This window comes from Natator depressus, chromosome 2 (genome assembly GCF_965152275.1).
Source record: "Natator depressus isolate rNatDep1 chromosome 2, rNatDep2.hap1, whole genome shotgun sequence".
NCBI classification, from domain to species: domain Eukaryota; kingdom Metazoa; phylum Chordata; order Testudines; family Cheloniidae; genus Natator; species Natator depressus.
Window position 1 is genome coordinate 167,039,936 of NC_134235.1, and position 26,974 is coordinate 167,066,909.

General features: G+C 40.4%; 1 protein-coding gene across 2 annotated transcripts in view; it reads left to right on the forward strand.

Annotated features, from left to right (window-relative positions):
- The window catches only part of EZH2 (enhancer of zeste 2 polycomb repressive complex 2 subunit), an 84,198-nt gene that overhangs the window by 54,933 nt on the left and 2,291 nt on the right, over positions 1 to 26,974 (forward strand). For both annotated transcript variants that reach the window (XM_074945267.1, XM_074945268.1), the window contains 10 exons: positions 507 to 670; positions 10,859 to 10,950; positions 12,599 to 12,839; positions 13,271 to 13,440; positions 13,817 to 13,911; positions 19,661 to 19,701; positions 21,315 to 21,440; positions 22,681 to 22,859; positions 23,618 to 23,713; positions 26,111 to 26,192. In XM_074945267.1, coding sequence (XP_074801368.1) covers positions 507 to 670; positions 10,859 to 10,950; positions 12,599 to 12,839; positions 13,271 to 13,440; positions 13,817 to 13,911; positions 19,661 to 19,701; positions 21,315 to 21,440; positions 22,681 to 22,859; positions 23,618 to 23,713; positions 26,111 to 26,192 — 1,286 coding nt within the window. The remainder of the gene's footprint in view (positions 1 to 506; positions 671 to 10,858; positions 10,951 to 12,598; positions 12,840 to 13,270; positions 13,441 to 13,816; positions 13,912 to 19,660; positions 19,702 to 21,314; positions 21,441 to 22,680; positions 22,860 to 23,617; positions 23,714 to 26,110; positions 26,193 to 26,974) is intronic.

Consider the following 26,974-nt stretch of genomic DNA (forward strand, 5'->3'; position numbering starts at 1 on the left):
TGTGGTGAAGGAAAGAGGAAATGCTTTGTTGCAGTAATCTTTTTTTGGGAGGGGGTGTGTGGGGGGAGGGCGCAGGGGCTGGTGGAGGGAAGCATTTTGGGAAAATACATTTTTGAAAAGTAAATATATCCCTCCCCGAACCCTCCCCTCCCCCCCGGGATTAATAAGTACAGAGCTACTTAGTCATGCCTTTGAATGTAGCCTTTATTGATATACTTTACATATTTTTTGATTTAAGTAATTTGGCTTTTGACTTAAGCTATAGAATCACAGACCAAAGATAACTTAACTTCACATTTTTGCCAAGATAAATATTGTAGAACAACTTTTTCAGCAGGCAGTTTATTGTAAGTGTCTAGTGCCAGATTTTTCTTAGTTACACCAGTAAGTCCAGAATAAATACATTAAAATCAGGAGTTACTTTGGATTTACAGTGGTGTTACAGCAAAACTTGACCCTTTCTGAATAGAATAAACAATACTTTTTATTTACTTTTCTTTTTGAAGATACAAAGAACTCACAGAGCAGCAGCTGCCAGGAGCTCTTCCTCCTGAGTGCACACCAAACATAGATGGACCAAATGCAAAATCTGTTCAGAGGGAGCAGAGTCTGCACTCCTTTCATACTCTCTTCTGTAGGCGCTGTTTTAAATATGACTGCTTCTTACATCGTAAGTGCAATAGCCTTTTTGTAAATCTGCATTTCATTTTATGAGACCTCAAGAAACTTTAAAGTAGCCACAGAGTACAATACAGAATAAGAAAAGAGAACAATAGATGTGCTAACATCTGCTAACAATAGACATGTTAACTTCATTGTGGTGTGAAAATTGTAGTTTCTGATCTTTGAAATATTGGATATTTTATTTGGTGTAGTTTGATTTCACATTTGTGTTTTTGAAGTTGATAGAGTGCCTGGCCTGTAGTAGTGTTTCTCGCTCTCTCTCTTTTTTTTCTTTTTTTTTTTAAAAAGTAAAAGTTTTGTTTCCCAATACTATTCCATACATTATCATACTTATCTCTTTTTATCATAGGGAGATTGAAAACTGACCAGATTTGTGTTGGAGGGCTTTGTTCTTTTCCTGTTCAGATTTTTTCGGTCCTCAGCAGGGGAAACGAGTATCCGTGAACTGCTTTAGTCTTTTTTTCTCTTCTGAGAATACCCCACAGGTTACTCCTAGCCCTCTTAGTCTTATGGAGTGGAATTATTTTTAGACAGTAGTGTCCTAGAAATCCTTCAGAAAGGATGCCCTATTCAGTTATAATTCATATTGCCCATACCTTCTGAAGAAACCTTTTAACAAAGTGTTGAGAGACAGTGAATTCCCATTTCCAAGTGGGAACAATAAAGAACTTCCCTGAGTACCATCAGAGAAATGGTTCTTTTATTTCTTCATCCTGAAGCCAAGGGCCCAGAATGTGTGAAGCAACTAGAAAATGAGTGCAAAGGATTTTGAACTGTCTGAATTTGACACTGAGGGGAGTACAATATACAATTACTTGTTAGTGAACTCAAGTAAAGAGACTCATTAACCAGTAGCTTCCAAATGAGAAATTGTCTTGAGGCGATGACCCACTTTAGGGTGGTGAAATCATGAAGGATTAGGCCAATAACTTCTGGTCTCAAGAATTTTTTCCTGAGCTGGGGGGTTAGAGAGAAAATTCCATTTCTATAAAAAATGATTTTCCTGACCTGATCACCAAGAACATAATACACTGAAGCAGGAAATTCAGCAGATCTAGTGTCTTTCTGAGCCCATTATAGGCACTGAAAACATTAGCTCTGTACCTGCATGTCAAAGAACTGACAGACCAGAAATAAGAATTCCCAAACAGGAAGTCTGTGCTGAACAGGTTCATGAAAATACTGTATTCATTATGTAGAGAAGACACAGAGGTCTTCACTAAGAAGCCCCCAAGTACATGTTGCCATTCAAGGATGGCTACTTTCTTGATGGGATGATAGACGTTTGAGATGTCAAGGTACTCTGGATACCCATCTTCAAGGTAGAACGGGTGGGGGCGAGGAGTTTTGGGCCTGAGGGCCACATCAGGTTTCCAAAATTGTATGGCGGGCTGGTTAGGGGAGGCTGTCTCTCCCCAAACAGGCAGGCGTGGCCCGGCCCCTATCCGACCCCCGCTACTTCTCGTCCGTTGACCACCTCCACCCCACCCCCAGACTCCTGCCCCAATTCCAACCTCCCCAATTCCCTGTCCCCTGACCGCTTCCAGACCTCCCGCCCCTGACTGCCCCCTGCCGCCCCATCCAACCCCTATTCTCATTCCTGACTGCTCCCCCAGGACCCCTGCCCCACCCAACAACACCTTCTCCCTGACCTCCCCCGGAACCCCTGCCGCCCCATCCAACCTCCCCCCCACCCCCCGGACTTCCTGCCCCATCCAACCACCCCTCCTTCCTGACTGCCCCCCCCGGGACCCCTGCCCCTATTCAACCCTGCTGTTTCCTGCCCTCTGACTGCCCCGCCTGCTGACCACCACCTTGAACTGCCCTGCCCTCTATCCAACCCTCCCTGCCCCCTTAGTGCACTGCCTGGAGCGCTGGTGGCACTACAGTCGTGCTGCCCAGAGCACCAGGACAGGCAGCTGCGCCGCCCGGCTGGAGCCAGCCATGCCACCGTGCAGCACAGCACTGGGTCAGGCTGTAGCTCTGCAGCTGCACTGGTGCCCAGATCATTGTGCTGGCGGTGCAGTGAGCTGAGGCTTCGGGGGTGGGGGAACAGCTGGGAAGGGCTCGGGGGCTAGCTTCCCAGGCCCAGCAGCTCAGGGGCTGGACAGGAGGGTCCCGTGGGCCGTAGTTTGCCTGCCTCTGAGGTAGAATAATCTAGCACAGTGCTCAGATGGCTGCAGAACCTTGCAAAACCCCTAAGGCTGAAGATGAACATTCAGAGCTATTGTGCTCTATGTTCTTTTAGATGCAGCAATGCAATTTGTGTTTGATGCTACTTATATCTATCACAAAGGCACATCTGTTGTAGTAAGGAGTCCCTGTTGCTGAAGCTGTGATCTGCCTGTGTGCCCTACCCTTCAAAGGGCCACTTCTGTTTGGCAAAGAACTCTACATACATGAAATCTGGGTTCCCCACAAATCAAGCCTCAGAAATAGCAGTATTCCTTTCAGTCTAAACTTCATTAGAGGCTGGCACTCCAGAGGAGGAGAGCTCAATGTAAAACACGCACATGCACACACGCGCTGACCCATGCAGTGTCAGATACCGTAGCTGGTAGCCTTTGCCACTTCCTCAGTGGATCGGCCAACGTGACTTTGGAACTCCATTGTCTTTAAGTGAGGCTATTCAGTATACATCAGTTCTGAACTGGGGGGCCATGGATCAATGTTCACATCATACTCCCCATCAGTGCCCGGCCCGGGCCAGAGAAGCTAATGATCCAGCTGGCAGACCAAATTCAGTGATGAATCCTGGACGCATGGTACCCCAGGCACATTTTGCATACGCTAAGAAGAAGTAGTAGTTCTAAACCAGGTTTAAATCAGGTTTATCTTATCCAGTTCACTTGCTGCTGCCTCACAAAAAGGCAGAGCATCTAAAACACTTTGGCTCACCTATTGAAAATCTAGGGCATCATTCTGGTTTTCCAGACCAAAGGGGCCAGTGGAGCACCCAGTATGGATCCATACATTTCACAGTTTCCAGAAAAATGCAATTTATACCTAATGTATGTTGCAAGTTTCCCTGAAGTCACTGATCCATTCAGTCAACTCAGAATAACTTCTGTTACATTATCAGTGATTTCTGTGTTTTTAAAACTTTCATCAGTCTCTTCTGGTTTTAAATTGTAAACAGTCATAAGGACATTCACCAAGGTGGGGATGGTACTTGTAGCAGCCTTGAAAGAAAAGCATATATTGAGATGATTGGCTGGCAAGATTGGGATAGAAAACTAATAGGATGCCATTGCCACCTGTGCACCTTCCTAGAGTGCCATGGTTGGATTGTTAATTGAACAAAGAGCCCCCTATTCTTATCTTAGCAGTTAGTCTGCTTCAGCTCAGAAGCTGGCGGAGTTTTCTTAGCATGGTACAGGCATGACATACTTCAGTGACAGATAAATGCCTTCCTGTATGACCTCAGTCATTGGCTGTAGAATTGCATGTACTGGGATCCATGGCAGTGAAAATGGAAGTGATGCCTGAGCCCACTTCTGTAGGACCGTGCTGCAGCCCTTTCTGCTCTCCCCCTGGGAACCAGAATGTAACATTTTTTTCAAATGTTGGCTGTGGTTCTCTTAGATGGTGGTTGATAACATTAACTTGGGAAAAAGGATGTAACCTGGGTCATTCCCATGGGAGAACATTAAATATATCTGATCTGTTGGAATGTAGTATTGTGCCCATCTTTCCAAATAATTGCTCAAAGCAAGTGGGTTGCAAAGGGGGCGGGGGGGAAAGTGGTTGATCAACTACCTCAATATGAGGTAGGTGAGACTTCTGATACAACCTTCGCAACTAGCCATTTTGAGCACAGTCTGATGGCATAATCACGGTTGCCTACATAAATAGGCACGGAGACGCAAAAAGATGGCCAAAGAATAGCACATGCTGTTGACATGGGAAAAACACCCACTAAAACTGTCAGATACTCTCCTAGCAGAGAATTGAAACAACATGAAAGAATAGCTAAGCAGACAACATATGTCTAGTGGAATGAAAAATCAGTCACAAGCTGTTCAGGGCAGTATGGAGAACAACATATCGATCTGATTAATACCAAAGTAACAGGATGTCTTGAATGTTTCACAAAAACAACAAGGAGTCCGGTGGCACCTTAAAGACTAACAGATTTATTTGGGCACTAGACTCCTTGTTGTTTTTGTGGATACAGACTAACACGGCCACCCCCTGATACTTGAGTATTTCAGAAGTTCAGAGAATAAATATGCTATTCCCTATTCTGTTTTGAGGGAATAGCTATCTAAAAGCTGAATTTACCTTGGCATAGATATTCCCACTCTGGCCTATAGTGAGGAAGGTACTACAAAAGATAGCCAGGCCCACAGAACGCATTTTTCTCATAATTGAGGACTGGCCAAAATGGCACTAGTTCACAGAATGGGTGAATCTGCAATTGTCATTTTGGCTTCCAGCAATAAATCTCCTGACACTGGACTCTGTCATCCACAGTGATCAAACTCGCTTCAAGAATATGGCATGGCTATAAATAAACCTCAGAATATCCTACAGTACCATTTTAATCTTGATAAATATATCCCATTGCAGCATGAGAATTTGGAAGGTGGTGTGGCAATATAGGTGGTATTCCTGTGCTGTGTAGGAAGTTCATATATCCTGGAATTTTTTCAGGACAGTTGGAACATGGGAATGAATGCTGGCTCACTGAAAGTTAATTCAGCAGGAACTGTAACCTTTCAAGTTCATGCAGATAATGTGCCATTGGGGGCTCATTGCATCACAAAGATTTTTTTAAGACTGAAGTAATTGAGCCTGGTAATCAAGCCATAATGAAAAGGTAATTTGGTCTTACCTGCTACCTTCAAGCTTCCTTCGTACATAGTTTTTCATCAGGACAAGGTAGCACTTAAGATAGCGCCGCATGTTTTTTAATGAAGTTCCCCTCCTCCTTCCTTCAGAAGCAGGATGTATTTGCTACTTTTCTTGTCCTACCCCCAGTAACAACAAAGAAGCAAGATGGCATTGTTTGGATGGAATTAGAACTTGAAAAATTTATCTGAAAAGAACCCAGAAATTCAGATTGAGACACTGTTTGTTTTATATGAAGGTGTTAAAAAAGGACATATAGCCAAATCCACCTTGTTGAATTGGGACTAAACAATTAATCGGCAAGGTTTACTTCAGTAGTGAGAAGATAGTGTTGGCAGCGTTCAGGGTCCACTCAATATGAATGAGCTGCCTCTTGGAGAAAGCAGATGCATCTCTGATAGCAATCTGTTAAGATGTTCCTATGTGCTACCTTCACACCTTTGCTGAGCATTGCAGGATGAAGTCAAGACCTCAGCAGATGGAGTTTTTGGAGGAAATGTAGGAGCCCATTGTGGGGTGCTAATTCCACCCTATAGCAGTCAGAATGCTACTTTGGGAGGTCCAAGTGTCTGGAATGGCATAGAGAATCAACGAGAGAATGGAAATTACCCATTTGATCTGTTTTTCTTTTTAATCCTCCTGTTAATCAGTCCAGCCCCCCTTCTTATTGATACTAGCATCACTTTATATAGTTTCAAGTTTTTTATCCAAATATTTGACTTTGTAGTTAAATGTTGGAAAGAAGTAGTCACTAACTTTTGAAATGTCAAGTACGCTTGATGAGCTGGGAACCGCTTTATATACAGGTGATGACATTACTGGAACAGCATGTATTACTGTCTTCATTTGCTCGTAGTTATACCTAAGTGTCTGAAATAACAGAATTTAGAAGAAGGATAATCATTGGGTATAGAGAACTTTCCAAATAGCTTGTTTATGGAGCAGATGTACATTTCAGCCTAAAATACTGTCTAAACGCTTGCACCTTCATAAACATTAGGATTGAGTAAGGTCTTGAGGATTGTGAGCCCATTGGAGACAATGCAGATCACAAATTCCAGGAGAATGATTCCATTCTTGACTGAAAATATCTGGCTATGGAATGAACCTCCAGACTCTAGCATCCCTAGGAAACTGAAACCTTCCACTGTTGGGGGAGGAAACCGCCCAAAAAAACCCAAAAAACCCTTTCCACTATAGCAAGAATGACATTCACAATATTCAGAGTAGCAGCTGTGTTAGTCTGTATTCGCAAAAAGGAGTACTTGTGGCAACTTAGAGACTAAAAAATTTATTTGAGCATAAGCTTTCGTGAGCTACAGCTCACTTCATCGGATGCATTCAGTGGAAAATACAGTGGGGAGATTTATATACATAGAGAACATGAAACAATGGGTGTTAACCATACACACGTCAAGAATTATAACATTCAAAAACTAGTCGGAGAACACTTCAGTCTCTCTGGTCACTCGATTACAGACCTAAAAGTGGTAATTCTTCAACAAAAAAACTTCAAGAGACTGCTGAATTGGAATTAATTTGCAAACTGGATACAATTAACTTAGGCTTGAATAGAGACTGGGAGTGGATGAGTCATTACACAAAATAAAACTATTTCCCCACGTTTATCATCCCCCCCCCCCCCCCCACTGTTCCTCAGACATTCTTGTCAACTGCTGGAAATGGCCCACCTTTATTATCACTACAAAAGGTTCCCCCCGCTGCTGCCACTCTCCTGCTGGTAATAGCTCATCTTAAGTGATCACTCTTCTTACAGTGTGTATGCTAACACCCGTTGTTTCATGTTCTCTATGTATATAAATCTCCCCACTGTATTTTCCACTGCATGCATCCGATGAAGTGAGCTGTAGCTCACAAAAGCTTATGCTCAAATAAATTCGTTAGTCTCTAAGGTGCCACAAGTACGCCTTTTCTATTCACAATATTGACATCCCGTCTTTGTGAATGGGTCCTCTCCCCTGGCCTCCCACCCAGAAGCTGACCAACAGCAACAAAAAATACCCAACACAGTTTTGACTGATATAGACAAAATTCTTGTGGTGTATGTTTTTTAAAGTATTTGTATGTTAACTCCTGATGCACCACCTTTTTGAGATGTCCATGATGATGTGTTAAAATGCTGAAATGCCTAGTTTGTAATAGAACAGAAACACAGCAGCAGAGATTTTTTTTTTTTCATTTGCTTTTGTGCAGACCAGAGAGAATTTTTGGCACACGTTTTTAGGACAAATATAGCCGCACCCCTAAGAGTTGTTCACATGTGAACTGTTCACACGTGAAACTGATACATATAACTAAAATAGTTTTGATTTCTGCAGATTGCTACAGTCTTGTAAACCATTTGCAATCAATATTCCCCACTGTGTTCTCAAATTAATCCAGAGCCATTTTCCTTATGGATTGAGGAGAGGAGGGGAGAAACTGTTAATGCAGAAGAAAGTAAAAGTCTTTCAGAACAATAAAAAGTCCATATTTTCAGCACTAAAAATTTTAAATACTGAAAGACTTGCTTTTCCTCTGTGTTACTGCTTTCTGTTTTCCTGCTTCCCTTCATTATTTTTAGAAACTGAAAAATAATGTATAAAACTTCTGGCATTAACTGTTTTGAGGTATATTTCATATATTTAATGTACAAAACATCTGAACACATCAAGGATGTATAGGTGTAGAATATGTCCATACATGCCAGAAACTACGTACAATATTAAAGCTATAAACATCAATGTAGGGGAAGAGGAAATGTTAAAGTTAAGTATAATGCATACTTCAAAGGGGGCAGAGCTGAAGTTGTGCATTTATCCTGAACTTTGGCACTTCCTAGTAATTGATAGTTCAACAATGCAGCTATTACTTTTAAATATAGTGTTTGGTAAGGAGTTATTTAACAAATTTGCAGCACCTGGTGGTAAGAACTTTTTAACTCAAATAGTATTGTTAATATTTTATTTGATATTATAAAGCAATGTAAAGACTTATGGTGCTTAAGAATCTCAATTTCAGACATCAGATTACAAAGCCTACGTGGAGCAATACAAAGCTGATACAATATTTGGGAACAGTCTGCGTCCCATGAATGTTTTCTCTCCCCTGCCCCCCATTATTATTATTATTTATTTTAAATTTGTACTTACTTAAGCCTCAGCTGAGCTTTATTTGTAACTATTGGGTTTAAATTGGAACCAAATACACCAGTTCCTTTTAGGTTGTGGGATTAAAAAGTACCCTAGAACTACACTAAGAGGATAGCAGATCCTGGTGTAAATTGGTGCAGTTCTATGTCCGTCTTTGGAGCTACATCGATTTACATCAGCTGAGGATCTGGCTCAGCATGTTTAGTGTTTCAGTCTTCATGATATTGAGTTCAAACTCTTCTCTGTATTTTGCTATGTACTACCATAGTCTAAAATTTGTTATCTTTTGTGCTTCAGAATTGTGCAATCTGAATATCAGATTTTCATTATGGAATTAAATTGCTTGCCATTGAGACTTGACATACAATTTTATGAATGCACAGTAATTGCTTTTACATCTTAACTTGCTGCTGCTTGAAAATAATTCATGTTGTTCAGGTTTTCCCTATACTAAATTGAGGGAGAAATGTAAACACTGCTGTTATGTTAATATGGCAAAATTGTAAAAGATCTTTGGGGCAACTACTTCCACTAGCCTTAAAAATAAATATTAGTCAATGTATACTAGAGGTTAAATGGAGGCTAGTTATCCTTTCAGAGCCTGATTCTCACTCTAGGAATTAAGTAGAGTCATGGAGGGCTGTATTAGCCTTCCACACTGGGGTTAGTTTTACTTATTTTGTATAGTAGCTTAAAAAACCAACAACCCTAAACTCTCCCCCTAAAATAATGGTTAATTTTCTGACTTGGGTAGCGGAGCGCTGTGAATTCAAGGCGGGCATCACAATGATCGCATTTTCTTTTAATTAAAGAACAATACCATGTTGTATTTAATAGCACTTGTAAAAATATTTGTTTTCCTCATTGTGTATAATAGCCCACTGGAAATATAAAAGTGACATTCAGTTTCTTACCAATTTTTTTCCCTCTGTCATTGGATTCCTCTGAAAAGGAGTTGATTTTTATCTTCCTTCCTGGCTATATTTGTTCAGTTCAGGCATAGCTAATACAGAAAGATATCAGTGAGGTAGCTTACCTAGATTATGCTTCCATGGTGACCCTGATCTGTGGTTACGAGGGCTAAGTATCTTTTGAACAAACGATCATATGAATATGTCTCTTGAAATATTGACGGTGAACCACAGAACTAAAGTGTGTTCTTCATTGCTTTTTTATGATGTATAAAGATGACCTCAGAGGTGGTATTTAACCTTCATCTTAAAAAGAAATTGGAAACATTAGGTCATCTCAATTTTTCCCTCAAATTACTGGAGAACTAATTTTATAACCATCAGGCTGCATGTGGAATTTTCAAAAGCACCCATATCAGTTAGAACAAACGTTCTGTGGATGGTGTAGCTGCGAGTTTCCCAGCCCTTAGTTGAGAGAGGAGGAGATGTTTAATCACACTACTTAGGATCTCCCAGCAAAAAGAGGAAAGTCAAGCATTTCGAAAGGGCTTTTTTTATTATTGTATTTTTGTGTGTTGAAGAGTTCTTTTGAGGTGGTCTTCGATCGTCAAAGGAACAGTTAGGGGATTATTAAAGCTGATTTTGCATCTGTGCGAACACTGAAGTCTCATTTACACTAAAGCCTCTTTACACTTTCAGAGCAGTGTAAAGTGGCCTGGAAGTGGGTATAGTAAGAATTTGCTCCCACTTTTTAAAGTTCCAAAGGTTTAATGTAAATGAGATCTTTGATGATAATTGAAAAAATGAGGATTTATTGCCACTATTTGTCCTGGTCTTGAAGCAGGAAGGAGCATGTTCTTGATGGAAAGTCCCTGAATAAGAAATTTGACTCCCACTGGTACCAGTGCCCTCTGAAAGAGGGTGCGGGAAACAAAACTAATCCAGGACATTGCCCCTGGTTGGTGGTGGGGAGGGTGGGAAGGTGAAAAGGGTAATCATTTTTACTTAAGATAGTGATCTGAATAGGTGGAAACACATACTATAAATTATCAGCTTTGCACGATTTTACTTGCCCACTCTTATTTACCATTAAAAATAAATATATATTATATCTCATTTAGGTTTTTCTTTCACTATTACTATGATTGCCATCAGGCCACTTTTGGTGAAGTTCAGATAAATTTTCAATTTTGCAAGTATTTGTTTGTGAAACACATATTTAAAAATGCTTATTTGGGAAATATTTTTATTCTACAGCATTCCACGCAACTCCTAACACTTACAAACGGAAGAATACAGAAACAGCAATAGATAATAAACCTTGTGGACAGCATTGTTATCAGCATCTGGTAAGATAACTTATTTCATTGGGTAGATAGAGAGTGGGGAGGTGTTTTTGTACTTTCTATTTAGCAAAAAATAAAAATCAAGTCCGTAGTCAAATGAATCCAGTCAAGCCATACTATGTAGTGCTGTAGGAATCTCTGTTAGTGACTAATGTCCCACACAGTGTTAGGAGATACTGTGCTAATGAAGGTGTAAAATTTAGGTGCTAGCAACTTGCAGTCAAAGCTTTCATAGTGCTTTTCACAAAAGTAAGGATAGTGACTCCAGTGACCAGGCCAAAGTTCACAGTGGGAAGTTGAATTATTTCATATGAAAGTACATACCTCTAACGGTGTGGGTATAGGGTTACCATATTTCAGGACGTTGCCAAAGGGGGAGCTGAAGGAGAGGGGGAAACTGGAGGGGTGTGTGTGTGTGTGTGTGTGTGTGTGTCTACACTGGGAGGGAGTATTTGGGGTGTGTGGGAGGGGTTTGTGTGTGTGTACTGGGAGGAGCACTTGGATGGGGTACCTGCTGCCTCACTGGCCAGGTGCGGGGCTGTGTCCCCCTCCCTGTAGCTGTGGCAGGGCAACTGGCGCAGGCCCAGAATACAGCGCCTGCTGTCTGTCAGCACCTCCATGCCTCTCCCCATCTCCAGAGCTGGGGCCTGGGTGGGTAGGATCCAGCAGCTGTGGCTGCAGTGAGACCCCAAGCTGGGCATGGAGACAGCTCTTTCTGAACTGCAACCTCTGTTTGCAAAAATCTGGACATAGCCTCTTATTTGAAAAAGTGCCTGGACAGAGGGTGAAGGATCAAAAACAAGAAAATGTTTGGGGAAAACACAGATGTATGGTGACCCTTTGCAAGTATCTTCCTCTCTCAGTAATGCACTGTTAACAGGCCCAGTCCTGATCTGGAACTTGTCTACTGAGCTTCTATAGCAGGTGTAAGAGAGTTATGAACTGTCTTAAATTTCATTTTAAACTGCAGGGGTTTGTTTCATTGTCAGGGAGTGCCAATGTTTGTGTCCCTTAAGAAGCTGATATGGTTGAGGTATGGAGACCTTAGTTGATATAGTTTCAAACCCCACCCCACTTCTCTCAGTTCCAAGGGTTATTTTTGTAGTAGAAATAATTTTCTAGTCCAAAAATTGTTTGCTGTACATTCTATCAATCATCTCCATCTCAAAGAAAATGAGAGAAAATACTATGCTGTATTCATCTTTCCTTGTAATACCAGACCTGTTTTAGCTATAACACCTTAACAGTTCCCAACATTTCTGCTTTTTGGCAATGGACTTTATGCTGGAAAATTCTTATTTGTGCCATCATCAAAGATGAAAGTATTTTTTCATTTCTTTAAGTCAAAGTGAAAATAGAATTTGGGTACTAATATCAAAACTAAGTAAATTGAGATCTCAAACTGTGTACTTTACTGATGCACACAGTAAAGATCATGAGCATGAGAACACTCAAAAGCATCGTGGATAAACATTTTTAGATTTAATATTAAAATATGTAAATAGTTACTTTATCTGAAACCTGCTTTGTAAATTATGCATTTTTTCATGATTAAGGCTTTAAGTGACTAGTGATCCATTCTCATCTCCCTCCTCCCCAAATTAAAATATTTCAAACCCATGTACTGAAGACTCTATTATTCTTTATTTAGGAAGGCGCAAAGGAGTTTGCAGCTGCTCTGACTGCTGAGCGAATAAAGACACCGCCAAAGCGCCCAGGTGGCCGCCGAAGAGGAAGACTTCCAAATAACACCAGCAGGCCCAGCACACCAACAATAAATGTGTTGGAATCAAAGGACACAGATAGTGACAGGGAAGCAGGAGCAGAAACTGGAGGTGAAAATAATGATAAAGAGGAGGAGGAGAAGAAAGATGAAACATCCAGTTCCTCTGGTGAGGCCAATCAATGATTTAATAAGAAATGAATTGTGATTGTGAGGAGAGGGCTCAAAGCATAATTAAGCAACCTTAGAAATAACATATTTTTGAGTGTATTTGGACTTTTAATTTAATTAGAAGATATGGGATAGTATCTTTATCACAGAGAGCCTTACAATGAAAGTTGAGAATAACTTCATTTGTTCAGCACTGTCTCCGGAATACTTTCAGAAGCTAGACTGTGCTACCTGAATTCTTCCCACTGTCTGATTATAGCTTCTGTCTGTAGATGTGTAAAAACTCCTGTATGTGGTGTCTTCCCACTAAAAAAAAACAGGACTTTGTTCTGTTACAGTTCACACGTAACTTGATGTTTTTAAGGGTCACGGAAACTTAGTTAAATTGTGAGAGAAGTCTCAACCTGATTGATGCTCTTGATGTTGCAGAGGCAAATTCCAGGTGTCAGACACCAATAAAGATGAAGCCAAATATTGAGCCTCCTGAGAACGTGGAATGGAGTGGTGCAGAAGCCTCGATGTTCAGAGTTCTCATTGGCACCTACTATGACAACTTCTGTGCAATTGCTAGATTAATTGGGACCAAAACATGCAGGCAGGTAAGAAGTGGAAATTGCTTATTTAGGCGGCAGCATGCTATTTTCAAAACTGGATAGAAAATATATTTTATTTATTACTCATTCTTATAAAAGCATTTATTAACTAACGTGGTTTTCCTGAGAATGCTGTCTTCTTTGATTTTTATAAATGTGTACCATGAATTTTAGTGATTTCAATGTATCATACAGTTTAAAATACACAGCTATTTTTATTTGATCATTTAAGATCAAATAAGATCAAATAAGAGATATATCTATAAAGGGAATACATTTTGTGGCTTGTTATAATTTGTAAGGTGTTGAAGGAAATCATTCTAAAATAATAGAAAGCTTCATTTTCTATAAGTGAGATATATGTTATGGTATCTCTTGCTAGGTGTATGAGTTTAGAGTAAAAGAATCTAGTATTATTGCTCCAGTTCCTGCTGAAGATGTTGATACTCCTCCAAGAAAGAAGAAGAGGAAGCACAGGTAAATCTGTTACTAAATAACCTTAGAAGCTAAACATGATAACCCATAGGACGGGGTTCTCAACCGTTTTTCTTTCTGAGGCCCCCCCCAACCCACCAATATGCTATAAAAACTCCACGGCCCACTTGTGTCATAACTGTTTTTCTGCATATAAAAGCCAGGGCCAGTGTTAAGGGGTAGCAAGCAGGACAACTGGGGCGGCCCCATGAAGCTAAGTTGCTCAGGCTTCAGCTTCAGCTGTGGGGCTCGGCTTTCTGCCCTGGGACCCAGCAAGTCTAATGCCAGCCCTGCTTGGCGGACCCCCTGAAACCTGCTCCCCAGGGGGCCCTGGGCCCCTGGTTGAGAACCACTGCCATAGGAGACTTATTGAACCAGCAGTACACAAGTAAGGTCTTTGAAAGAAAAGGCTGCTTGTTTCTTCTCCTTATTTCTTTGCTTTCAAAGAACATCAATGAAACAAAATCGTCCAATTTCTCAAATATTTTGGTCTTAAACAGCACTTCTTTTAAAAAAACAAACAAACAAACCCAAAACTGTTCCTCCTTTATAAATAGTCAAGTTCTTCACAGGTGCTTATAGGCTTATTGCAACAAGTAAATTCAAGTTAGGGTTAGATTCATGTTATTCCAGACAATGTTATAATATTCAAAAATTCAGATTAATGTAGGATAAGTTAGGTTTTGTTGAATTAAAAAAAAAAAAGAAGCAAAAGGAGATACTACCACTTAGTAGATTTTTTTTTTGGCAACATTACAAAAAAAAGTTATTGATTCCTTGAGGGCTTTTTTTAGAAATAACACGTCAGTAATGAAGTTATGTGACTATAATATATCATTTCCCAATAATAGTCTGAATCAGTAGTAGTGAATAGACGATATTCTGCAAATTAGTATGCAGATTTTGTCCATAGGGTAAAATGTAATGCTTCAAACAAGCAATAACTTGTAATATGCTGGAAAATCACTGTTTCTTGTCTATCCACTTTGTAACGTATGAACACTTTTGATAGGGACAATTTCTTAACTAAAAATCTGGGGTCCAACAGAAACCCAAGCATGGGACAATTCTGTGTGCATTCTGGTGAATGTAGAAGGGTGAGAGGAAAAAAGGAAGAGCAAAGCCCCAGCAGCCAAGAGATCTTTGAAAAACTTTTTCTTTCTATTTTTCCCAACTGGCTGCCTGTTTCTCCCCTCCCCCTACTTTTTCCAGCAATTAATCCCTATTACTTTTCTGGTTCCTGTCTACCTGTTTCATAGTCTTCTTGCTCAAAGAGAGCCTTCCATTGATCTTAGTACAGAAGCTTTGACAGCGATAAAATGAGCTGACTGCTTGTAGTGTAGAGAGACAATCAAACCAGGGTAGAAAAGGGGGTCAGTGAGCAGCTCAAAGAGGTCCTGCTTTGTTCAGATCATAATAGTACTGTTGCTCCCTGTGCTTCATCGCTATCAACTGTCCTGAGGCATTTGGTGGGCAAGATTTTCAAAATCTGAAATTGTCCAGCCAAACTGGACTGTTGGCAGCTCTGTCTAGGAATGTTGTTAGCTTTGAATTCTGGTTTTCTCTGTTGTTCTGGTTCATTGGGTGGGGAAGTGCTATACACCAATGTGTTCTTTCTGACTGGTTGCCAATGTGTCAGTGATAGGTGATTTCAGGGTGTCTATAATGCTTTTACAACATCTCATTGGATTCTTCACTGTACTGTGGGAAAAGGATTTTGCATTTTACTGTCAGCTCAAAGACTAAGGGTTACTTTTCCTCCTATGTAAGAAACATCTTGAGTAAAACAAAACAATATTGTCAACACTTGTTCATGATGGTTTCTTGTTTCTCTGCCTTCTTGGAAGAGATGCAGCTAGAGGTTTACAAGTGGCTGAAACACTCATAATGAAGAGGTAGAAAGTGTTCTTTATGTTGTTTCCAGTCTGAATCTACTGTACTGGAGCCAGACTGCTTAAATTGTGTTGAACAACCTATCTCTAACTCACCTAATTTTGGGACATGGCTTCCATTGCAGGCTTTCCAGAGCCTGCTGCACGTTCCAGTTTCTTTCTGCCAGAAGACAGGAGAGCGCCTGAAAAACAATTCATAGTGGCTTCCTACATTCACAGGCACCATCCTTCTGAAGAACCTCATTCGTAGAGGAGAAAAAGCAGCAGCAGGCTCAGTTAAGGGCTTTTGTAACATCTTTCCTACCTGACTTGGTAGCACTTTTTCATTAAGGCTTCTGTTCAGTCTGGGTTGCCTCTCTACCAACATGCTGAAGCTGTCTTGCAAGCCAAACTGCTACTGTTTACTCCACATCAGCACTACCAAACTTAACCTCCTGCAGCATCGGGTTCCCATACCATCTTAGCATGCCAGTCTGCTCAAAGAATGGAAAGCCTAGTAAGAAATACAGCCTGCTCATTGCTAAGAGCAATTTCCCTCTCTCCTTACTATGCCAAAGTCTTTTAGATTCCTGATAATGCTGTGCTAAAAAAGAAAGGACAACTTTCTATTTTACACCTGTGTAGTAGGAGCCTAATAACTTCAGTGGTCTTGAGGTGTCTTTTTATGTACCATCTCTGCTATTCTTCCGAATTAAACTGAGAAGACAGCTCTGTATAACAGACAACCAGTTTAACAACTTGAATAAAGAGCAACAGTTCCACCAACTCAGAAGAATGTAACCATACACTGAGAGGAGAAGAAATTTGTACTCTAGTCATTCATTCTGACGTGCTTTCATCCATATGTAGCTGATATGAATGAAATCATCATCAGTCTCCCTCTGATCTCACTGGATCAGTAATGATCAGCTGTAATCAGTTGTTTTCCCTCATTAAACAGGACTTGACTTGATTTCTTTGACTACACTTAAGTGAAGAAATATCCTTGATGATTTCTAGTCAGATAGATTTCATTTGAATTCTTCTTTCTGTCCTCATTCTTCAGGGATTCGTTCTTCACAGCATCTAGCTATAGCTTTTCTATATTATTCTGCCCAGGATACTGAGGATCTTGGCCAAAGGCATCTTAAATATCATTATGGCCTGGCAAGCAGTGTGGCTGATGTCTTGACCCAAATGACTTCCATTCCCCTCCAAAAGGCTGCATTTTTACAGCGAGCCTCGACATGGCATCTTTAAAGGAGTCTAATGAGAACAAAAGCAGAAAAGCAAAAACCTGCTTTTCCAACAGATCTAACCACATATATCAGTTGAATTTTCATTTCTAAACTCAAGAGACAGATTCAGTGTTGTCCTCATGCCTTTACTAGGAACAGATTTTAGAAGTTTCTCCAGAAATGTCTATAGCTGCTATCCGGTTGACGTCCGCATCTTCTGGATTTTTAGCCAGAACGGTCAACATAGTTGATAGACAATTTCAGTAATCAGAAGTGAACATAAGCCAAAAGCATTCAGTTATTAAATGCACAGGCAGGCAGGAACCAGATGCAGAGATCAGTTTGTCTCCCACTTTGCTGATCAGCCTATTGTTCCTGATACCTGGATTTAGGAACAACACTTGTGAATGCCTTCTCACCTTCCAACATGTATTTATATAGTGAAATTGCTCTTGCCTGGAAGATTCTCCAAGTACCACTTCTTGGTAAACCTACCTCATCTGGCTTGATGTTTGCAATACCTCCTGACTATTACTGGGGAGAATGGGAGAAGTGGCATGTACAGTAAGGGGAAATTACTCACTAGTAATTGTTTGTCATGGTCCAGTATTTATTCCATCCCACATCCCTTGGGAAAGATCACTTGAAGTTCCTCTATTTTATACTATCCTACTGCTACTTTGCTGTGGAAATCTCCCACTTGGCACTTTTGCCTCTTCGCTTCCTGGTAGTTGAAATTACAGCCTTGTCTTGTGTTGCTGAGTAGGATGGGAGAAGAGATAACAAATAGAATTACTTGTGAGAAATCTCTCAACCCCACCATTTCTCCTGTCCCCAGTATGTCACTTGTTGAGGCCATTAAAGGAAAGGTACAGTGCTTCCAGGCAACCTTCCACCTCTTAGTCATTCAATTTCTGAAAGCCACCATGCTCATCTTAGCGTTTATGTTGCCACCCATCACCAGTATCGAAGAGCACTAGTCAGACCTCTAGTTATCCCAGTTGGCCCATGTTGAAGCAGTCACTTGGTCCCTAATGTCATCTTTAATTCCCCCTCTGAACTCATGGTGACAATATACCTTTAATCATTTACTCTCAAAGTACTGTTTAAGTGGCCCTAGTCTCCTCCAGAAGAGTCAGTGAGCTGGCATACAGTTATTTTGGTTCTGATCTTGGCCACAGTGTTAATCTTTCATTTTAATCCAGTCTCCTTGCCAAAGTTTGTATGAAATCTAATCCACCCTTAGAAAGGAGGTGGCACACCTTAAACCTTTGCAGGACATTAGTATATTACTTTGTTAGAATTGGAGAGGTACTTAATTCATAGACACTTCATAATTATCAAAGGTTTGATTTAAGTTGTTCATTCAAGAGTCTTATCTATGAAAAGCTTCCATCACCGTAGGGAATTTGGCATACTATTAATCCATATTATCATCTTGGGCCAAAGGAAGGAAAGCTTCTGTGGAGGAAGTATTGTTCAGCTATGTAGTCTTTTCTACTTTTAACTAGTCTGGAGTGTTTGGCGAATGTAACTTAATCATGTGAGGTATATTAAATTTTCTGACTTGAAATCTTATTTCTCCCTTCAAGTAGTTGGGAAGCAGATTTCTAGAGAGGTTCTGTATCTCTTAATTGAAGTAATACAGTGCAGAAATAGGAATTTTTACCTGTTTATATCCTTTTACTTCAGTATTATACCCACTTGGAGTGACCCACCTTGAAAAGGAATTAAATCTGTTTTGTATAGCGTTTTTTTGAAGAAAACTTATAAATCCGAAGAAATTAAGACTATGAACTCGGAGTCTCATAGTTACCTTGACAAGAGTCTACTTAATTGGATGGAGAACAGGTTAACATATATTTAATGTAAGCTAGCTGTGTGGAGAATCGTGTTATGTTTGGTTAAAGCTGTTGGGTGCACAGGAGGAAATAACAGTAATCCATCAGAATCCAAACTGACGTATTGCTGTGCAGAAAAGAAGTTAACAGGTATTAAATGTACCTAATGTTTGAAAGAACTACTTCTGGGTGTTCGTAGTCATTGGAAAGAAATGCAGATTCGTGGTTCTGTTCCTTAAACATTTGAATCTACCATGAGAATTTCTCACTACACACAACACTCTGCATTACTGTTACAATAATTAACTCTCTCTCTAGAAATGGAGCTCTGTACAGAAGCAAATTGACAGTCTGTCCCATATTCACAAACAATAGAAATTTAATGTTGGTATTTAAACATATGAATTAACTCCTTGGGAATATAAATTTAGGGAATCCTGGCTGCAATTGTTTTAACTTTACTATGGTGAAACTTGGTAGTTCAATTAGTTTTAACTGCTAAAGAAACGATATATTGGAATTACAGCTTTAAAGCTAAATTAAAAACACTAGTGTCTACATCATTTTTAGTAGATTGTAAATCGCCTCAAGCACGTTGATGTCGCCAGATGTTAGCAGTAAACTGGACTAGTGTGGCGGATCTCCTGTAAAACTTCAATGTAGAAGGTTTAGGAATTCTTGTTACAGAAGACTTTCCCAGTTAAAAGTGATTTTGTAGGTGCTAGAACTGCAGCTACATTCCCCAGCCCAGTACAGGAGGAGTTCCTGTCAACCTTCTTGTGTTTGTTTTGTGTTTTTGCAGGTTGTGGGCTGCTCATTGCAGAAAGATACAGCTGAAAAAGGGTTAGCATCTTTCCATTCAACTTTATGTCCTGAATTTTTAAGATCCTACTAATGTTTTCTGAATGACGTTAGGCCATTTTATAGTTTTTATGGGGAGTCAGGCGTCGTAAGGAGACTGAAGAATAGTAACCATACATTACTGATATAGCAGGGACAGAGGATATTCCACATTGTTTATGCAGCTGTTCAGAAAAAGCTTTGCATATTTTAAAAGAAATAAAAGGAAGGAGGCAATGAATTCATAACACTTTAGGTAGGCCTTGTCATAGTACAAATAACACAGCACAACTCTTATTGTGATGAGCTGCATTTGTGTGGGGGTTTTTGTTTTGTTCTTTATTTTAAAAGATGCACTGGAAATTTGTGGGGATGGGAGAGACTCTGATTAAAGAATAATCTTCTGTTCAGAGGTGGATTTTTAGTTTTTATTTTAATTAATTAATTGCTGCTTGGTTGTTAACTGAAACAGATGCAACATTATACAAATACACCTAAACCAGCATAAGTGCTAGTGGATTGAAGGCAGATATTAATTTATATAGCACCCAAAGTCTACTAGCTGCTCTACAGATAAAGCGAAAGACAAGATTCCTGCCTTCAGAGCTTAGGGTTTATCATCACAGGGAAATTGACCAGCAGAAGTATAGTGGTATAATTGTATGGGTATTGCTAAGCAGTATAATTTCTCTTGTGGAATAAAAATGACTGTAGTCTAGATCAGTGGGGTCAGCCTGTGGGCTGCACATGGCCCGTCAGGGTAATCTGCTGGCGGGCTGCCAAACAGTTTGCTTACATTTGCACAGCCGCTTGCAGCTCCCAGTGGCTGTGGTTTGCTGTTCCTGGCTAATGGGAGCTGCGGGAAGCAGCAGTCAGCATGTCTACTGGTCTAGATTGTCCACATACAGAGCTATAGTATTCACAGGTGCTGGCTTCTAATTTTCCTTGGGGGTGCTCAACCCCTGCTCCACCCCAGGCCCCACCTCTTCACCCCCTGCTCCACCCCTGGCCTTGCCTGCACTCCACCTCTTCCCCAAGGCTCCACCCCTGAGCGTGCCCTGTCCCGGCTCCTCCCTATCCCTCCCAATGCCTCAGGCATGCTGCTCAACAGCTGTTCCACCAAGGCATGCAGGAGGCACTGGGAGAGAGGGGGAAGAGTTGATCAGTGGTGGGCTGCAGGTAGGCAGGAGTCGGGGGGAGGAAGAGAAGCTTGGCTGCTGGTGGGTGCTAAACAGCTGCTAATTTTTTTCTGTGGTTGCTCCAGCCCTGGAGCACCCATGCAGTCGGTGCCCATGCTAGTAATATTATACCGCTATAGTTCTGCTCGTCACTTCCCACTGTAAATGAGCTCTTAGGTTCTAAATACACTACAGATTAGTAATGTGAGGAGTGAGGTGCAACAGCAAGCAAGCAACTCGGTAATTAAGTTAACATGCATCTTGTTAATGCCACAGCTTTTTGTTTAGTTATTATTAATACTTTGAGAAGAGTAGGTTTGATAGGCCTCTTTTGTTGACGTGAATTTTAAGAAGGGACTTCCTATTTGAGATTTTTGGTTACCAAATTTACAGTTCTCTCATTCTTAATTTTTTCAAATTATTACTATTTTTATTCAGATGGGTCCTCTAATCATGTTTACAACTACCAGCCATGTGATCATCCTCGTCAGCCTTGTGACAGCTCATGTCCTTGTGTAATTGCTCAGAACTTTTGTGAGAAGTTTTGTCAGTGCAGCTCAGAATGTAAGTAATTTTGGAAGGTGTCTACAATTGAGTGTCTTTTTTCATAGACTGGTTTCATTTGTAGACACAGATTTACTGCTGGTATTAAATAAAAGGCCTATAAAGGGCAAAAACATGGGCTGGTGCTATTTTTTCCTGTTTTTTGACATTTAAAGAAGGCCCGGAAAGTTTTCAGAGCCCCCCCCCCCCCCCCCCCAGGTTATGTCTAGGTGACCAGAAGCATAAATGATGACATTACAAGTAAGGAGTGAAATTGCTTTTTAGTCAGTCTGTTTACATCTCTTTGGTTTTGTTAACGCCTGTTTAATTTTAATGGCTAATTACACTTTGAATAGAGTCTTTATTATAAATTCAGCACCCTCACCCATTCAAGTAGGGAGTTAAACGCTCACAATAAATACTCTGCCTCCAAGTGGTCCTCCAACAAAACCAGAAAAAAACACACTTTGCCTTACTGATATTTCTAGGGTAAGAAACAAGGGCGTACACACACCCGTATGCTGGCTTCCTGGTTCTTTTCAGAATTTCTAAAGATACAGAAATCTCTAAATAAGTTAAGCATTAAAAACGCCAAGTAGATCAACATCTAAATATTTTTGAAATACATACTTAAGGTGCAATTTTTAATGAGACTACATGCTCATAGTGAAACATCTTTAAATGAATGCAGGACTGGGGCATTAAGGAGCAGTGAGTTGATTATTCTTGCATATAAGGCCTGTATAAAGAAACTTACCATGCCTCTGTTTAAAGGAAGAGTTTCAAAACTAGTGCATATGGTGAACGCTGCTTCATTCAGTAGAACATTGCAGAGAAAACATCCTTAGGGTATGTCTCCTCAGCCCATGGTAATAAGCCTCCTGGCCTAGGTCAACTGGCTCAGGCTAGTGCTCCAAAAATAGCTATATAGACAGTACTTGGAGGTTGCGGCTTGGGCTGGAGCTCAGGTTGTGAAGCCCACCCTCTCCCTAGGCTTCAGAGCCCAAGCTGCAATGTCAAAGTGCTGCCTACATAGCTATTTTTAGAGTACCGGTCTGAGTCTGTCATCCCGGCTGGGAGGCTCACAGCTGCAGGCTGCGAAGACACACCCTGCCTGACCCTGTTCACTTTATATTAACCTTAAGTATTGGAGAAATGAGACATCTGGAGCAAGGAATCAATGTATTTTTGCTAAACTCTAGGACATGAACTGTGATCCTTTTTTCATGTTTACTTATTTATCTTTCCTTCCTCATTAAAGGCCAAAACAGGTTTCCTGGATGCCGCTGCAAAGCACAGTGCAACACTAAGCAGTGTCCATGCTATCTGGCTGTACGTGAATGTGATCCAGACCTCTGTCTAACATGTGGAGCAGCCGATCACTGGGACAGCAAAAATGTGTCTTGCAAGAACTGCAGCATTCAGCGGGGATCCAAAAAGGTGTATATGCTTACCTTTCTACACACATGTCCTCCCAGCTCCACTGTTTTTGCCTTTTTACATCATGTGTACAATGAGGGGGGTGCCTAATATTGTTTTCATGCCAAAAAATCCCAAGTGCACTGGAGTTTGGACTCTCCTGTGGTTTTTCTGGCCAACAAAAAGAGAGAGACTAGTCTGAAAGGGAAAATGGTTTCCACCTACTTTGCCATTCTGAGTTATGTGCTACTTTACTCATCTTTGTACAGCTCCTTATGCAACTTGTGCCACTATGGAATGGAACATCTACTGTTTTCTTCAGTACTAACTTGTGTGCAACATATGTAAACTGAAGCTGAGCATCACTTCTTGTAGGTTGAAAAAAATAGCATTTTAAAGCACTAGTTCATGGTTTCCATAATCAGATTAATATTAAAGTGGTAAATATTGCACTTTTACAAGCAGACTTTTGCAGTTTTAAAAATCTCTTAATTTACCAAGTTTTTTTTAATATTCTGATCTGGAGGCCTTTAGTATAGACAGATACAGTTACGCATGTGTCTTGTTACTTGGATTTATAACCAAACAATTTCTACCCCGTGGCCACTTCTACCGTGGAACGTTTTTTCATTAGCACTGTATCTGGTCTCCTTTATGTGCACCTTCTTCCCCGCCCCCACCCTCCCTTCCCAAATGTTAGTGACTGTGTATGTTTATCATTTAAACATTTCAGAAAACTCAAGTCAGATGATACGTTTCTTGTTTCTCCCCTTCTCTAGCATTTGCTGTTGGCACCTTCAGATGTGGCGGGCTGGGGAATTTTCATCAAAGATCCCGTACAGAAGAATGAATTCATCTCTGAGTACTGTGGTGAGGTAAGGAAAGATAGTACCTTTCAAGTCAGTGGTTTTCAACCTTTTTCCATTTGCAGACCCCTAAAAAATTTTGACTGGAGGTGCGGACATCTTAGGAAATCTTAGAAATAGTCCAAGGATCACAGGTTGAAAACCACTGCTTCAAATGTATATTTTAATCGTTACAGCTGTATGCGTAAGACATTTGTTTTTTAAAAATAGATGTCTCACTAAAATAATCAAGGTCACTTTCTTCAGTGATGTATCAGTTTGTGACCTTGACTAATTATAAAGCAAAACTAGTTAAATGTCTCCAGGCCTGGGAACTAGCTTGTTTGTAGATTTAGTACCCTTTTGCGGAATAAAGGAATGTTATACAATAATTCACAGCAGGTTTCAAGGTCTTGGCATTGCCAAAAGAATAAAAGCTTCCCTAGCATCTAGTATACATAGCTGAATCCATGGTTGATACTGACATTTTTCCACTGGCAAGATTTTTCATGACTTTTGGGTGCCTGTAAGGATGAGGCTGGAAGAGAGGATGGATCTAAAGCAGGGCTTCTCAACTTCATTGCACGGGGACCTGCTTCTGACAACAAAAATTACTACATGACCCAAGGAGGGGGGACCTGAAGCCTGAGCCCACCAGAGCCCTGCCACCCTGGGTGGGGGGACCAAAGCCCAAGGGCTTCAGCCCTTGGCAGGGGGCCTGTAACCTGAGCCCTGCCACCTAGGGCTGGAGCCCTTGGGCTTGGGCTTCAGCCCCAGACCCCACCAGGTCTAATGCCAGCCATGATGACCCTGGTAGAACAGTCACGACCCACTTTGGGATCCCAACCCACAGTTTGAGAAACACTGATCTAAAGAGCAGTCCCAGTTAAAATAAATCTGGAGCTTCCGGCAAAATCATTTGACTGCCAGCATAAGACACTGCCAAGATTCAGTAGGCAATACTGCCCTCTAACCGCCCCAAATGCCGATATCAGGCTGTGTGAAAGGGAGAGCTAAGGCCCAGAAGTGAGTGTCCTGCACAGAGTGAGTTGATTTAAGTTGCTTTGATTTAAATTGTCATTTTCAATCACAGTATGATTAAATCATGTTGTGCATTTGTACATTTTTTTTTTGCAATTGAAAGGTTGATCCTTATTGGTTAGTAACTATTAAACATGTTGATTTGCAACTAAGTAGTCTTTACACTAAATTTGGTGCTTCCTTTTGCTAACCAGGAGAATACAGATAGCTGTACACATTTATTTAAGCAGATATGTAGCTTAACTTACATTTAGATTTTTAATGTTTCTTTTTAGAAAATGGTGAAGATGCTTTCTTCTTTACTAGATAATTAACTTTTGTATCAAGCTCTATTTTCAGATTTGATTGAAAATGCACAACAACAGCTTTAATTTTTTTTAAAATTAAATAAAACTACCTTAAGTGGGCTGGATATATAAAAGGGAAAAAGTTTATCAAAACATGTTTTGTAGTTAAAACTGATTTATTAAAGGAAGTAATTATCTGTTAGTAAATTGTAGTGATTGTTTCTGATCACCATGACCTTCAAGATTTCAGAACTAGTAGATCTCATCCTCTCACACCTAGTTTTTATTTATAGATTGGAAAAGGAAAACAAGCTTTCCTGCTTTTTCAACTGTGAATGAACTAGTAATTGAACTGAACTAGTTGAATAAACTGAAACAAAGAAAATATTCTCTCTGAACCTGCAGAAGAGGCTATTGATGTTAAAAGCTGGTTTAGCATTTCAACGAATTGGTTCCAGATGCTTAGCCAGTGACTTCTACCAGTTCAGTGGTTTGACCTTTCTTAAAATGTGGCTGCAAACATGTAGTACTTAATATTATTTTATGTATTTAATTTAAATGATTTATCTATTTCAAAATTAATTTTAAATGGGTTGAACTGAAAACTGTTAAATTTAAAAAAAAATTATTTAAAGTTTATATATCTTTAGAGAAACAGAATAACAAAATATATGTCTCCCTTCTAGGCTGAGCTGATAGTGCTGTTTTGGGTTACTAAATAAGAGAGAGCCCTAGTTAATGTAACTTCGTATGCTGAATTGAAAATGTCTCCAAGATGACAGCTATAGACTTTTATTAGTCTGGCAGTCATTGTCTTTGCATCCACCCACAGAACAGCATAATCTAAGACCACTTGTCAGCCTTAGCTGTAGTGTTAAAGTTTTTCTCTGTCTTAATTCCACTTGCAGTATAAACGTCATTCCAGAATGCAATAAGTCTTTGAAAAGTTAGGATTCCAGTTATGATGGGCTTTAGATGTGGAGCAACTTTGACATATAGTCTGAGTAGGCATGAGAGACGGACCTGCTTGAGGCTGTAGGCTATTTCCATTACCAGCTGAAAAATAAATGACCTTTTTTATAAGCAATATTTCTTTCAGATTATTTCTCAGGATGAGGCAGACAGAAGAGGGAAGGTATATGACAAGTACATGTGCAGCTTTCTATTCAATTTGAATAACGGTACGTATGTTTAGCTATTGATTTTAATTGACACAACTAAGATTTTTCAAAACCTCCATTTAGCTGCCACCTAACCCTGGAGGCACCTAAATTCTGCCAGTGTTCGCTTCTATGTCCAGGTGGGATTCTCAGAGTAGGTGATTCCTGCCTATCTCACCTGCGGGGCCTGATCCAGTGGGCACTCTCAGAGCATATCTGCCATATTGGGCCTCATGTACATGTAGAGTCCTCTGTAACTGTCTTTTGTGAAAGGGTTTGTCCAAGAATCAGGTGCCTAAACACCTTTTCATAGATGGGGCTTAGGCAGTAGGAAATGCTAAGGAAAGAGATGGGGCCTATTTTAGGCCCTTCCCAGCTCAGCATGCTGGCTTCTGAGAAATCCTATTAGGGAACCTAACTCTCCCTATGCACTGCATAGGGAGCCTACCTCATGGCTGGGGATGCTACGGGACAGCATGGTGCTTAAAAGTTAAGTGTCACAATGCTCACTGTTGCACTACTGAAGTCCCTTTGTGGATCTAGCCCTAAGTGCTGCAAAAAGTTCATAAAGGAAGCTCTTTATATAAAAAGGTCAGTACATTTTAAACAGCTTGTAGACTTGGAAGGAAAGAATCCATCTAATTTAGAAACATCAGTGTACATCATTTGTGCCGGAGATGGATGGAGGTGGAATGTGTAAAGATTAGCAGGTGGAAACCTCAATTTTAGGAAGTTTAGAATGTTTAACTACAAATGCCATGATATTTTAATATAGCAACTTGTTAGCCTTCCCTGAGGAAAAG